The sequence below is a fragment of the Saccostrea cucullata genome, unplaced genomic scaffold (assembly GCF_032062105.1).
Source record: "Saccostrea cucullata isolate Sc308-1 unplaced genomic scaffold, CSIRO_AGI_Scuc_v1 ctg443, whole genome shotgun sequence".
Lineage (NCBI taxonomy): Eukaryota > Metazoa > Mollusca > Bivalvia > Ostreida > Ostreidae > Saccostrea > Saccostrea cuccullata.
Window position 1 is genome coordinate 119127 of NW_026932961.1, and position 15920 is coordinate 135046.

Below are 15920 nucleotides of genomic sequence, written 5' to 3' on the forward strand. Positions count from 1 at the left end.
AGATAATTTTAAATACTTCTCTAGTTTTGTGATTTTAATAAGAAGATTATGACATTGTACAAATCTCTAATTTTGGTTGATAATCTTTCATGCTTGTGGGGTAGGAATTGCTGAAACTGATTAAAAAATGAGACGTACTTTTTAGGATATATATTTTTTATTTCCCCCATCCCTCTTTGAATCATTTTATGTGAATAATTTCTAGTCCATGCAGAAGGTTGCTCTGTCGTGTAGACGCCTTCAAATGTCATAACGCCACCCCCTTTCTCTATTCAAAATCGTATTTACTGCCCCCCCCCCCCCCCAAGAGAGCAATTGTTCGACATTGTTCGAGTATTTTAGCAAATTCTACCCGGCATATATATATAAACGTACACTGAGGAAATTTTAACATCGCTGACTTTCTAAATACCCAACAGAACTGTTAAACAGAACAGTCAGATATCACATATAGGAGGATACGTAAAGAATCCAAAAACGCTATAAACCCTGGTAACAAATGTTTTTGTCAGAAGACGCGCCTTGACAAAGGATTTGTCTGTTACTCCAATCACTGGATACAGAGGACGTGTAAACGAGACACTGATAAATGTATGTAGTATGTCCTTATTGTCAGAACCTATATGATAAACACTTGCTTCATTTCCAGTTACATCGATTTTTAATCCAAAAGTGAGATTGAAATTTTCGTATTTAGGTTCGTATATGCCAATAGGATGGTTAAGTTTATGTTCGGTCCCATTTTGCCAGTATGATATGCAAAGTCTTAGTCTTTTTGTGCATCTAGAAACTGTTGCCAAAAGAGCATCCGAATGATATTTTAGATTTGAGTGTTTCTCTCTGAGGTGTTTTGGAGCAAATCCGAATTCAAACACTGTGTCTTTGGAATCAAATTCTCGCAAATTAACATCAAAAAGAAATTGAATTTCAAAGTAATATGGTTTTATTTGATCTGTCTTGTTATCATTCTGCTTGAAAGAGACATCAGCAAGAACGCCACGATACGCCTGTTCATGCCTGCCACCTCTTTTGAAATTGGGTCCAGCATTAAAGTTTGAAATTGCATGTCCATCACCCGAAGTGAAGACATCTTTATGACTGGTCATCTCGTCAAAGCGCTCGAGATTTTTAGCATCTCTGACTATAGAAAGAGTTACCCTGGCATTTTGTGAATTTTCCATTATTCCATAAAGGGATCTCAAATTCTTGTTGAAAATATGTATCTCCGAGAGCTTTAACAACAAATTACATTGCTGTGTCCTGTCATAATAGTAGATATTTATATTTTCATTTCTTTTAAGTATTGTTATCACTCCGATATACGAGATATCGCTGTACGACTTAGATATTTCAACTTCCTTGTACGACATACCGTTTTCCTCCACGGCTATACAGATGTTTTTATCTCTGCATTTCTTTCCTTTTATACTCAGGACCGTTTTCAATGGCCAATTTAACACGTCATTTTCAATAGATTTCTTTTCGGCGAAAGCGATTTCGAAAAGCGAAATGTCCTGTCTTTTAATCCTCTTTTTAATTTCAAAAAATACGCCAAAACTAAGTTCGAAGTCTTCCGCGTTACCCAAAGAAAACATGCCTGCTATGCCATGGTATCTATTAAAACGGTGTCGTCTAACATAGCGTTTTGTGTTAGAAACCACTGTACCCATTTCGGAAATCTCCAGATCGCCATGCGCTGTAGACTCATCAAGAAATAGTTCTGGACCTGACAGAAAAAACATATCGTATCACTGAAATATTTTTTTTTATATATAAATTTTATTCCCAAATAAACGTGAATAGGATTGGGCAGCAGGCAAAGTCTATTTTAGCCCTCTCCCTTAAATAATTATATTATTCAAATAAAGTTCGGATAAGAAGTGCTTTGCATGAATTATCTTGTTAAGCTTCTTGCATACCGTGTAATATCAAAGAAATTATTTAAAAGTTAATTTTTTGAATGATTATTCGCACACTTTTACTGATTGAGATTAATAAATGAACTAAGGGCTTTTGAACCGTTGAACTCTTGACTAAGAGGAAAACCTTTCTTGCTCTTAGAATTCGGGTAATATGTAGCAGCCTAATGATATTTGATTATTTTATAATCGATCTTGTCAAAGAAATTGTAAATCAATTACCTTATTAATTGTGATAAATTTTCATTTTTTACAGCATCTTGCCTATTCTAAAAAGTTTCAAGCGAAAATTTACTGATAAAAATCATACATAGCTGAAAGAACTCTTACAAATGACGTCACCGGTTTGATGACGTGCCTGATACTGTATGAATAACCCGAGGGCCATTATACCAAGGGAGATAACAAACGTCACTCCTCCAAAAACACGACGGATCCACCATTCCTGCAAATCGTCATCAACTGAAAACCAAAATATACTAGTCAAAATTTTTAAGTCCCAAGGCGCTTCACACCGCTCTTATATTGAATTATTTTAACAGTATAATTTTATAAGTAATCAGGATAAAAAAAATAGCAATACATTTTTTTCTCACTTAATTGAGTTTATTGAAGCACTTTAACACAATATGCAGAAATGTTAAGGCACCCGAAAATTAAAAATTCACAACATCAAATACTGCATAATCCTCCATTCAAACGAATTCACAGCAAGACAACCGTCCTCTAGTTCCGCGAGATTCTGCTGGAAAAACTGTCTCAAACTCCGGTTTATCTTCTTTCATACAAGTTAGTTAGGGTTGTGATTAGGATAACAAGGGGGCTTACCGAAAGTGCCTATGCCTTGCTAACAAAAGTTACATAATATCTTACTACATACTGTGTACCCCAATCCTCCAGGTTGACATTGAGGGGAGGGCACTTCCGGTTCCGGTTCCATTGATTTTGTGAGATAAACTCTAGGGTGATTTTGTTGTGTTAAACTCTAGGGTGATTTTGTTGTGTTTGTTAAAAATCTAGCGATTTCTAATGATTAGAAGGTATTCAGGTGTGCTTTGTAGGTTTTTCGGGCGATAACTATAAAGGTTTTAAGTAAAATAAAGTCATACAGTGAAAGGAAACAGAACTCTCGTTAACTAAGAGCAGCTTGGGCCATTTCAACTTCACTTTCACATTGTTGTGTGGACATAATCCGCATTTTAATCAAACTTTTTCTGTTTTTCGTTATCAATTAAAGATGGAGAACACATGGAAGTAAATATTATGAAGAATACACCCGAAAAACATATGGAACTCGAACTTCATGCTTTTTAACAAAAACGGTCACGGTCGAGTAATTACACATTCGATTACATTTTTTTTGCCTTGACAGGTAAGTATTGCAAATTAAGGGCAAAATTGTAAGCAACTAGTACACTGTTGTTAAGGTATTTAACTTTTTGAAAAAACAAAAGTGGGGACTTAGAAATTTTGACAAGTATATATATTTGAAAATCTTAAAACAATTTGTTTTGCCAAATACTGCTTAACCGATAGAAATTTTGTATTCTAATTGCTTTTGATCTCCGTCTTGAGATATTCAGATTTATAACTTCGATAGGTCTTTCTGTATTTTTTGCCTTTTTCAATCAAATGTTTCAGTAGTTGCTCCTCCTCCTCTTTGTCTCCTTACACAATTTAAATTTCAAGGACTTTGGAAAAAAGTAACACCAAATGGTTTTAATTTTATTCTTTTACTTGCTTTTATCCCATTCATTATTTCAGTAGAGAAAAAAAAAGAAGTAAAAAGAGAACAATATTCGTCTTTTAATAATGTATGTTTTTATTTTGCCTACCTCTATCATTACTACTCATCCTCTTCTTCAACTCGCGGAAAATTAGTAAACACTTCACCTCCCATTAAGACTTCTTTAATCAAGCTCACAGTGCTAAAATAATATATATTAAATTGATCTAATATCTACAGCTCAACCCACGTCAAAATCAAATATATGAGTAGACAAATGAACTGAGCTGTTTTTTTAATCGTTTGCGGATATATTTATGCATGACAAGTAAGATTTAAATATTTTTACTTTCGATTTGAAAAAAATACGTCTTCAATGAGATCGCTGACAAAATTCCAACTTATTAATTTTTTTTTATAAGTACAAACTTTTACTATTTCTTTTCTATCAAAATTTTCTACTAATATTGAAATATCTTTAAAATATTTGTCATGTTAAAAAAACTTACTTATTTTTTAGCATGATGTCATACATGTAAGAGAAATGCAAAAAAGCCAATTAAATACCATTAAAGAATTGACAAGACTGTTTTAAATACTTTAAAAGTCCTTGACTTACCTTAAAGAATAAACCATTTAAAGTCCGGAAAAACCAATGTCAGCTAAATTCATAGTTCAGGACGTATATAGATATGGATAATAGCCAAATCTTCAGTCATTGTGACCAATCTTTCATGATCATTGCCTACATTTCACGTAATGACATATTATTGTGAAAGATTCTACATGATTTGAGATTTTTAGAGTCTTCGTAAAGCCTCGTCGTTCTACTTTGGAGAGGTAAGAACTGAAATGTTTTCGAAGCAAATAACTCATCTGAGTTCCAAATACAGGAGACTGGAAGTTTTCTTGTTTCGTAATGCAATATACACTTTTAAATACATGATTGTATTGTTTCAAAGCATATTATATATAAAGTATTTTATGTCTATGTATTTTTTCCTTAATTGTTAACAGCGGGTGTGTCTGGTTTACAGGGGATGATTCCACTTCCAGGGTTTTAAGACATCTCTGATTGCTCAACTACTAATTTGTATTATTTCAATTTGCTTTTGAGCATGATTATTGTTTAATATTTTATTTCAGTCTATCCATCGATGTCTCCAAAATATAGATACCCATTGGATGCGAGTGTTAATTGATGTGCAGTATCTGATATGCATCCAATACCACAAAGATTAATTTTTTATAAACACATTCAGAAATAAAATACTAGAAAAGATTTATTTTATTCAATAACTTACCATTTTCAGTAATATTGACATTATAGAATGTCTGCTATAGTCATGACATGTCTATTTATCTTTGTTTGTTTCATAAAGAATCTGGGGGGATTAGGCGAGTCATATGCCCACACGGGTTTTGTAAGCATATCGGAAATTTCATAGTTGTACGATTTACCTAAACATTCAAACTTTGTACAGCATTGTCCAAATGGAATGACAATATCTATATTTTAAACATTGCGGTTATCGTTACAATATCTTTTAACATGTGATCCTTTTCATACACTGCGTGTTTATTGTTACATAATTATATGTTTATAGTTGATTATGTACTTAATGATAATATAGAGCTTTTGTTGGTGTTAAACAATAACCATATCGTGCTGGTCTACACATGATTGTTTACATTTCAATTGTGTATTGTAATCTCGAACTGAATGCATTTAAAATGTTATATATATTGATAACTTGTTTATTATAGGAAATATATCTGTTGACCTTAAATGAATTTATTGTTTTATTCATTTATTTATGTTTTAGTGAAAAAATATATTGTATTTATCTAAATTTCAACCTGTTGTTTGTCGCGAGTGTTCGAATCATTCTAAGAACTTTTTTTTAGTTCCGGTTGAAATTTAGAAAAAATTGTTCCGGAATTTTAGTAGGTTGACTAATGTTTTTATATAGAGTGGGTCTTCGTACCATTTTTTTTTTGAAAATGGTGAGAGAAACATCCTTCCATACCCTTTCAATATTTGTTTACAAAGAAATGAAACGAAGACCCATTCTACATAAAAAAAAAAACATAGTTTTAACATTCGATTTCTATCATTTTACTGTTACTTTAACTTGTTGCATTTTGGTGGGCTAATTGCATTCAATTTCTAAGTCAATTGATTCAGGTGTTATCTTAACTGAATGCATTGGTTATAAAGAATTCTTGAATTTATTAAAAGGTGGAATTTGTAAGAATTTTTAATTGATATTTTACCTTCCCTTACGTAGGCATATGACTCGCCTATCCCCTCCCCCTCTCGCCCGATTCTTTTTCTTCGACGATTTCTCTCTCTCATTGAGAGACCAACATTTGTCCGTGGAGAGCTGCAATGTTAGGCCTTTACTTGGCTCAGAGCCATGGAGCAGTGAGATATCTCTTTCGTGCCAACCCTCTGCGACACGTGACATCGGTTTATTCTGTCTAATCCTCTTGTCCTCCGGTGGGATTCAAACCCACGAGACGTAAGGACTTTTTACTCTGCATCCAAACCACTGTGCCACGCAGACGATTATCTCTATCTTTGTAAGCAGTATCTTATTATTCTATTATATATTACAGATAATGTGTTCCTTGTGGTCTGGAGCAATCTTTGCGGCCTTTCTACTTCTGCTTCATCTGGTCAACAAGAGGATGAAAGGAACGGCAAATGTTGTCTGTAAGTGTACATGCATAGATTTCTAAAAATTATATTCAGTGTTATGTAAGATAAGTCATTATTACAGTGTATGTATTTGGAAATCATCTGTGTATTTTTCTTAACAAAGAAAATGATTGATTGTATGTTTTTTTATGTCCCATTCGAGAAAGTTCCACTCATATAGAGACGTAACCTTGCATATACCGGTGAAGGGCTTAAAATTTTTACCTTTACTCGGCCGATGAGCAGTGTAGGGTCTTTATCGTGACAACGTCTACACAGCCAATTGTGTAACTTTAATTTAGTGTTAATCTCACTTAACATTGAATTAACGTTAGCTTGATGTTAGCTTAATGTTATTTTCATGTTAAATTAACGTTAGGCACAATTGGCTGTGTACCATGACATGAGGCCTCGGGTTTTTTTAAGGTTTCAGCCAAAGCAGCCGCACTTTTCACATCAATTGCCAAGCGCATGGCGAAGGAACACTTGCATTCCATTTTTTTCAATTTTAACACAAGAAAATTAACTCTGTGTTGTAAATAGATTTTTTTCTAGACTTTCTAGACTTTCTTCTTGTTGTTTTTGATTTGCTTTTTAAGGTAATTCCACCCTCACAATCCTAATGGTTCAAAGTACCAAAACTACATTTATTTTCATATAATAAACTTTAAATTTTCAAATTATTACAAAAAATGTATAGGTCGCCTTATTATTAAAGATGGGAGACATAATTAAACAGAAGTACATGTCAACAAATAAAATTGCACATTTGTTGTAAACAGTTTAATGAAAAATATGTAAAAACTGGTTTAAATGCATAATTCTGATGCTGAAAGTTCCTAAATACTTCCTACTTATAAGATACTTTTGAATTGTGAATATCAGTGAAACTATTTTACATTAGAAGTACAATAAAGCAAATCGTCGCTGCGCTTCCAAAACCTCGTAAGTCAATAATTGATAATTTTCAGAAGAGGCAAAAAACTGTTCAATTTGTTTCCTTTTAGTAACATATCAAAATTGCTTTCACATTTATGATTAATAGCCATTGTTTTGAAGATGAAGATTTGCAATCTTATCTACTGTGCATAGTACAGATCATAGCGGACTTACGATGATTTGTCTCTATTTTTGTATTTTTTCTGGTACTTACGACCTTTTGTCACATATCGTTTTTACATATTAATAAATTATTTTTGCCCCATAATTGATAAATAACGGTTTCAATTATACAAAGTAGAGATGAGATCACCCTAAGTAGTTCATGTTCTCCTTTTTCATCCCGTTCATGAATTGAAAACCTTTATGATCTATAGGATTCGCCGTGTAAAATTCATTCCAAACATGAAATAATGATAACATGCTATGTGTTTGCAAAAATTTATTTCTAATGCTACAATTTAGAACAAATAAACAGTATAGCTTTACTGTAGGGAAAAATAAAATCATAATCAACATAAATTAAAAAAAATTGAAATTGAAGTCCAGGTAAGTACAACATTCTCATTAAAGTGTGGCCAACTGTCAGTTAAGTTTGACATTCTCATTGGTGTGGCAAGTTGTCATAAAAAGGGTGATAGTCGAGGGGTATCACTCTTTTTAGTTCCTGTAGATGCCCATATTTTGCTTCTTTGATCTTGATTCGTCGCTGGTATAAATTTCCAACAACATCATCTGAGGGTGACCGAATTCTAGCCCGTCTTGGAAATTCCATAAATTCATCCCCGTCATGATGCAACTTGTATCCTATTGTACCATTAGGTAGGTATCTCAACACCCTGAGATCGGTAACGGTAGGTTCGCCAGCTTTGCTTCCAGGTCGAATCGACTGGTAGTAATTCAAGGTGGTGAAATCTTTGAAAAAGTCATGTGTCAAATACTTCACGGTATATGGCTGAGATGGCCTACATGCTTTCATGATGTCGACATAATTTTGTGGAATATAGATTGGTTTGTTGCGAAGTTTCCTCTCAATTACACTATGAACGCTATCTACCTCCATCTGCGTGTGACCTTTCTCCAAAATTTTCTGAACAATTCGAATGTTCTTATCATGTGATATTTTTAATAAGGCGTTAGCTAACACAACATTCCTATTTTGATAAGTGCATCCATCACTGTACATGATGACTTCTTCGATTCTTTCCTCAAGATTATCTACATAATCAGCGATACATGAGGCAAATGCATTTGCTGATAAATCGCCCTCCGCTTCATGCCAAAAGTAGCACGTCACTTCTTTCGTACACAAATCAAATACTGTGAAATTGTGACAACCTAGTTTACTTTTGTAATACATAGAGCTTGCTTTCAACATAGGGGAAAGTAGCAGGGCCTGCAAATCAAAAACAATTACTTTCAGGTTGTCTTCATTGAGTGCCCTATCTTTATCAATTTCTTTTGCTGTGCGTGCTGCTGTCTTCATCTCTAAATGTTTCGCGTAGATCTCTTCTGATATATTTTTTGTCTCAAAGCCACAACATGTATCACACTGATCTTTCTTAGGGCTGAATAAAGAGAGGTTCTGGCTTTCAAATACTTCTGTAAACGTTTTCCTTGACAGGAATGCTTGGTTACATTGTTTGGACTTTTCAATGTATTCATTGTAGAGTTCACAGAAGGAATTAAAAGTTGGTTCCAAATACTGTTTCAAGGTAGATGATCTGCAATAATGTGATGGCATCTTTGGTAGTTGTTTCAAAAAGTCATTAGCAAAAGAAACCTTTTCTGGGGCTCGACTTTGTATCTGTCTTTGGGTGGGTGGCTTTGGAATTCCCCTATCTGCATTATCAATCCACGAATAAACGGTCTTTTCACCAATGCCTAAGGTAAGCAAAAACATGGCTTTGCAAACTGGAACCCTTTCATGGTTTCGTTTGAGATGATAAACTAGAGATCTAGAACGCCTGCTTATATCTTTGTCTTGCTTCCTCTGTTTACAACCTTTCACATCCACCAACGTTGAAATGTAAACTTTTTTCTGATCCCAGTCCATATTGTTCCAGAATTGATTGAAAATGCTTCTTCTTTCTTCCTCGCCTATCGAAGAACAGTTCTGACAATTCCTTGAGCACTTTCTTTCTTTCATCACTCTTTCTGGTCTCTCTACTGTAAATTTATAGTGACCGGAAATTTTCGTCATCCCTTTATAGCCTTTTCCTTGCATTCGTAATGCTTTTTGCTTATTTTTCTCCCAGTCTGTTGGGTTTCTTTTTCTATCTTTCTTAGGTTCCTGTGCGGTTCTCATGTCATTGGCCATCTCTGAATGAATTTCTTGTCTATCATCAAGAGTTTCAGGATCTGATTGTTCATGTTCCGACTCGTTGTTTTGGTCTACTTGCAGTTGTTCAGGAGGTACAGTTTCTGATTGACTCTGCTCCCCAAGAATCACTTCTCTTTCAAATGGAATCTGCTCGTCGTTAATGGGTTCATTGGAAATGTTACAAGGAGCCCCTTGGTTTTTATCAGTTCTTACGATTTCCTCACCAATATTATTGACTTTTGCATTTGTATCATTGACTGATTTATTCGTGAAATTACTAGTAACAGTTTTGTTTTTCTTGATCTGTTTGATTTTTATCGTTTTTCTTCTCTTTCTTTTACGCGTACTGCTACAATCTGATTCGCTGTCTGAGCTGCTTTGTAACATTTCTTTTCTTTTCGGCTGCCAAACTGGATCATCAGAACTATCATACAGCATTTCATCATCAGACTCATTGTGAAGATCGTTTTCATATTGCATGTTATCGTTTTCATCACGTTGATCTTTTTCATTCTCGTCTACTGATTCTGTAACAACCGATCCCTGGATTTGAAAATTTCTAAATTCGTTTGTATGACTAATTTCCTTGTTTTTATTTAAAGATAGTTGCAAAAGAAGCTGTCCACGAGATAGAGGCAAATTAACAGCCATTCTTGCAGTTAGGATGAAATTTGAATTCAAGTTTTTTGTAATCGCTACCTTGTCTTTCAATTATTATTGCTCTTGGTGTTGTTTCTGGAAACCAGGAATAATAAATATTTTCTATAAATTGAAATTGCTGGCCTCTTCTCGAGTAATCTCCACGTTCTCTACCTTGTAAAAGTGATACAACCGGTTGAATTGGATGTACTTTTGTGTTGACATCTGTGTAAGTTCTTCCCCATTTACAAGGTTGTTGCATTTTCCGAATCGTATGCCCCAATCATAAACCAACCACAATAATCACAAATATATATGTCTTTAAAATCTGATTCCTTGACGCTTTTAGGAAGATTTGTTGTACAATTCAAATGAAATCTCTTATTACATATACACCGCACCCATTTTTCTCCATTTACATCAACAAGTATTACATGTTCCTTTGTAATCATTTGCAAATCAAGGCAACCAGAGTTCACTGCAACGCGATGACACTCAAAACAAGTCCATTCAGGCCATTCCTCTTCAGAATCTGAATTTGCTTATTTTTTGTGTTCTTATCTAAAAAATCGTTATTTAGATTTTAAAATTACAAAAGTGAAAATACGAGCATATGGTTTGATTTGTTATAGACTAACAGAAAAAATATTTGGCACCTTCAAATGTAAAATACAACTCGCATTTTTATTATATTAATAGGATACATACCAAAACCTTATATTAACATACTTATCTAATTTGAAAATGACTGTCAACTTAATCAAAGGTTCTTTCAAAATGTCGTATGTCACGTATTATTCATTCAAGTTAAAATTACAAAACCTCGTATCTGCAGAAAAAAAGTTTGAATGAAGTATTTATTGATTTTAACAAGCATTAAAAATATAAACGATGATATCAAAATGACATAGATTTATTTCCTAAACTTTGCGAAGTCAAAAACAGGGGAAAAATCGTTTATTCGTTGCTGATCAGACGATATCTCTTCTCTTTTACACTGTTAAATTGAATTCAGCGTGTACATGTAGTAAAGAAGCATATTCATGGCATATTAATTTATTAATTGAGCAAAATATTTAATAAAAGTGACAATTTACCTGTATTTTCAGTCATCTGCAACTTCAATGTTTTTTCTCTTTTGACATACGATATTTTGGAATAAGCTGAGACAACCAATAGATTTACGAGGTTTTGTCACATGTATAATTTTATGACTTCTGATTGGCGTAGAGTTACGATATTTTGAGTGTATATGGAGGCTGGGGTATCAATTCTAAAATAGGGGAAAAAAAATTCGCGCATATTTTGACTTACGAGGTTTTGGAAGCGCAGCGACGAAATGCCTGAATGAAGAGACTTGAGAAGGAGGTATTGCCCTTGTCAACATTTTTAAAGGTTAAATAATTGGTTACATAAAAAAATACGCATTTTTAAAATTCTTTTATCTAATAATATTTATCAGTACACCCATTGAAAAGCATTCGTCCAGAAGATTTTGTTCTATCAAGTATGAATTTAAACAAATAACAGTTTTTGCAAAAACCTATGACATCATACGAGGGTGGAATTACCTTTAATTAAGCTTACACCAAATTACAACTTCACATATTTTTTTTTTATATTTGAGGTCCCTCGTTTTGCATGAATTCGTCAACCCTTCATCCAGAACTTCATCTCTCAGAAATGGATACAGTTCTTTCAAATTATAAAATTAATGGAATAAATTCACAAAATGAAGAGAAGCAATTAAAGAAGTTTAAAGGAGTGATATCCAAGAATCCAATAGACATGCTTGACAATTCTATGTTTGAAGTAGGATTTACATTCGATGTGATCACTGATGTAGGACACAATCAGGTTATTTTTCAGGTTGGAGTAGCCAAGAAGGGGTTAATTGATTTGGATGCGACCCTTGGTATTCATGATAAGGCTTGGTCTATCGCGGCCGTAGGTTGTGAAAATAAGTATATTTGTTTGATAGCTCAATCGGATGGAAAAGATATAGAGAAACTACCAATATCTGAAAATAAAATAAATTCTACTGTGTCAAAGAAAATCATATTCCAATGGATATATTCAAAGAGAGAATTACTGGTTTCTCTTAACATACCTGAACACAGGTTTGTCAAGTTTGAAGATATTGCGTTAGGGGAAGACTTGCATCCAGCATTTGCAATATACAACCCCACACTTGCTAAAACTACCCTTACCCTTCTTAAAACAAGCCATCTTGAAATGGATGTGACCACTCTTCACAGAACGGTTTTTATGTCTGATGATAACAACACTATTTCTAATTTCAAAGTAAATGAAAAGTTCACTAGGAGAAATAACAGGGGAAATCTTATTAAATACAAGGGTGCTATAGGGGATGTCCAGTTCAACAAGATGCTGTATTCTGGTTTACCTGAATACTTTGAAGTGGTAGCGTCTATAGATATCATCGCTTATGATACTGAAACGCAGGGATGTATATTTGAAGTAGGGTTTACCCGACAGCATTTAGTGGACCGTGGAAAAACTATTCGGTATCTAGCAACTGGATGGGTGATTTGTGCAAAGAGGTGTCAACAAGATAGAAACGCCATTTGTCTTCAAACGTGGCACGATGGTCAACAGCAAAAATCATCAACTATTTATCATCTTAGTAAATCAAAAAGATACAAGGATGAAATTGTTCTTGGTTTTTTTCTGGATTCGAGAAGAGGTACAATTGAGTTTATCAGAAGATCTCCCAAGAAACAGATAGATTTGTTCAATAATGTACCTTTTAGCAAAGGTATCTACCCTGTGTTTGGTATTAATTACCACCAAAAAGTCTCTTTGAAATTACAGACAGCCGCATCCATTCCACGATTAAGCTTGTTTGGATATCATTTTAAGAAACCTGTTTGTTTATTATAAAAAGTGTGAAGCAATATGAGCTGCAACTTCCATGTCAGAATTCTTTTGTTGCAAAATTATAAATAACTATTTCAATTACGGAAAACAAAAACATTAGTAAACTTCTGTTGTTCATTTTTGTGATGGAAGAACTATTTATAAGCTTCAATTAAATGAAAATTACATTATTGTCGTCCTGTAAAATAATGCTTTCTTATATCAAACTGTATATTGGATTGTATAAAGAAGTATTTTTTCTGCTTTATTTTATACTAATTGATCATAAAGGTTTAAGTTACATACAAATTTATCAATAATACATTTTAACAGCAAAGTAAAATTTTCAAAAATGCAGCCCATATTGCTTTAAGTCAAATGCTAACTAAAATTGTAGGACCATTTTTAGACCATTTTTACAAACTGAATTGTCCACAAATTAATCCGTTATTTCCCAATCATGACAAATTGCAAAAGGCGAGTGTGAACAGTCGGTAGGGGATGCTTACTCCGACATGCCAACTGATCTTACCTCTGATGTTTAAGGTGTCCTTGTTTACTCTGCTCCAAGTTTGTATTGTTTAATGGACTTTGGAGCTTGAATACTGTTTGTTATCTTCATATATTTCATTTTTAAAAAAAATATACCTGTCAAATTGGTTAACATGTAAGTTCTACTTTATATAAATGCCATGTATTGTTACATTTTTAGAGAGACTTCAAGAAAAGTTAAGAAAAGCATCAAAATATCCATACACCAATAAACTACACAGAACTATCTAAGTATAACATGAAATTGATGTTATGTTCTGCATTTGCTATACTTACTGGATTTTAATAGGTACTTTAATTATGTCACCCATTCTATTCTTAAAAATTCAGTTCATCTAGACATTCAATGGCATTAAGACTATTTTGAGTTTCAAACCCAACTTATAAATTGTGTTTATAATTATTCTTCATGCAATCTAATTGCTGGTCATTATCTTCTAATTTATGATAAAACATCTGTCATTTGATTTGTGTTTTTGCTTTTGCTAATTTCTAAGTTTAAATATATTTCATGACTTTTATATAATGGAGTCTTTTTCCTTATCATATTCAAAATGATAAAACAAAACAGGCTACGTTTGAATAGCCAGAGTTGGTTATTTTTTCCGTTCTTAATGAATTTGCTTATTTTTTGTGTTCTTACATTTCAAATAGTCTATCTCCCAGACAAATGTTTCAAAGAACTTTATTCGGTAATAACCAATATTTGTCCCAATATCAAACTCTGACGGAGAAATTTTTAATTATGTTGTTTAACAGGGGGATATATGCTGACTTCAAAGCACTGAATATTTTAATAAGCAATGACGTCACATGTTTGAAATGACGCCACGAAAATGATGTAAATTTTAAAATTTCCATGATTTCTACAGAAAAATATATATTTTACATCGATATTCTGAGTAAAAGTCACCGAGCGCAGGTCTGATCAGGCTCAATATTTTGTTGTAATGTGTAGAATGATAATATCAATGAAATATGTAAATATTGTTTCTGAGCAAACTTGCGCTCTATAAATTTTAAAGCGAAACTTGAACTGTTGAAATTTTGTTCACTTTATCCCCTCTCTAAAAAATGATATAAATTCGGACTAGTTTGTGACGTCATAAAAATTGTCAATAAACTACTTTGAAACTATGATATGTTCTGTTAATATATATTTCTCATACAATTTATAGAATTCAGCACATTTCAAGAATTTTTCAAAATGTAACTTTTGTGGGAGCAAAGATATGCAATATGTCGCATATAGTTCTTTATTTGAATTCTTTAATTTTTCACAATTTCAAAACTGTGAAAATCTTGAAATGCAACCAGGAATCTGGTTTTTTGCATCGTTCTATTTCAAATTTGTATCCCTCCCTCCAACAGAAAAAGATGTCCAAAAACCCTACAGCACAACTACAAGACACTTTTAATTATATTACCAAATTTTCATGGATACTGTAAAAACTGTAAAAGGAGTTCAAGAAATTATGTTTTTTGTAGATTTTTTTGTGGGCTCTCAATTACTAGTACTGTATATCTTAAGGATATTGCCAATTACCTTATAAAAGTGTAATTACTGTGATAAAAAATATAGATTTTTTTTAAAAATGAAAGGAGTTCGGTGAACCAGGGTAAATCATAGATTTTTTTAATCTTATCGCCCAAATCATATTCCAAAATTTGAATAGAGTACTGCGGTGAATGTTAAAGGAGGTTAAGGACCTTGCAGGTTTCTAGTTTAACAGAACCTCTATTTTGTCCCAAGGGATGAGAATAACAATTTGTAAACCATAATGCTTCTTCAGAATACAACGAAATTCAAGAAAATGATTGGGATACTTTGAAAACTGTAAGATGGGTTCAGAAAAACAGGTTTTATGGAGAAAAAAAACTTAAACTTTTTCCAAAATATGACTTGGCTACTTTGAAAAAATGATAAGAAAAGCAACTCTATCTTATAATTTAACATTCACAAAGTAAAGTCAGTTGAAGGATGTGCTCTTTGAATGCCTTTCGAATTTTCTTTTGTTTTGATGTTCACGCTCCCTACCAACTCCCTACCAACTGAAATTACATGTGAGGAAAATAAAGTGACCTTTCTTTTGTTTGTTTGGTTGTTTGTTTGTTTCTTTTTTTTTAAAGGTACTTGGACACAGATTTGAAGTTAATTTTTTCTGTATAATATCACGAATTATATATTTTAATAGCATTTCACACAAAAATTAATTAAAAATCTTATTTCATTTAAAA

At 32.9% G+C, this 15920-nt stretch overlaps 2 protein-coding genes across 2 annotated transcripts; one reads left to right on the plus strand and one right to left on the minus strand.

The window, feature by feature from the left end:
- Positions 1-280: 280 nt before the first annotated feature.
- Positions 281-3932, minus strand: LOC134236670 (uncharacterized). The gene is made up of 3 exons (XM_062718848.1): positions 3755-3932; positions 2250-2381; positions 281-1726 (listed from the first exon to the last, which is right to left on the minus strand). Exons 1-3 carry the CDS (start codon positions 3771-3773, stop codon positions 438-440), a joined length of 1440 nt encoding a protein of 479 aa, XP_062574832.1. The 5' UTR covers positions 3774-3932; the 3' UTR covers positions 281-437.
- A 405-nt stretch (positions 3933-4337) lies between these two features.
- LOC134236671 (uncharacterized) lies at positions 4338-13371 on the plus strand. The gene is made up of 3 exons (XM_062718849.1): positions 4338-4485; positions 6268-6364; positions 11878-13371. Exons 2-3 carry the CDS (start codon positions 6271-6273, stop codon positions 13152-13154), a joined length of 1371 nt encoding a protein of 456 aa, XP_062574833.1. The 5' UTR covers positions 4338-4485; positions 6268-6270; the 3' UTR covers positions 13155-13371.
- Positions 13372-15920: the final 2549 nt, after the last annotated feature.

Excerpts from the sequence above, each read along its gene's own strand:
- LOC134236670 (XM_062718848.1), bottom strand. Across the intron at positions 1,727-2,249 it reads TCAAACCGGTGACGTCATTT|GTCCAGAACTATTTCTTGAT; the intron begins GTAAGAGTTCTT and ends TTTTTCTGTCAG.
- LOC134236671 (XM_062718849.1), top strand. The coding sequence starts at position 6,271 with ATGTGTTCCTTGTGGTCTGGAGCAATCTTTGCGGCCTTTCTACTTCTG. Across the intron at positions 6,365-11,877 it reads AGGAACGGCAAATGTTGTCT|GTCCCTCGTTTTGCATGAAT; the intron begins GTAAGTGTACAT and ends TTTATATTTGAG.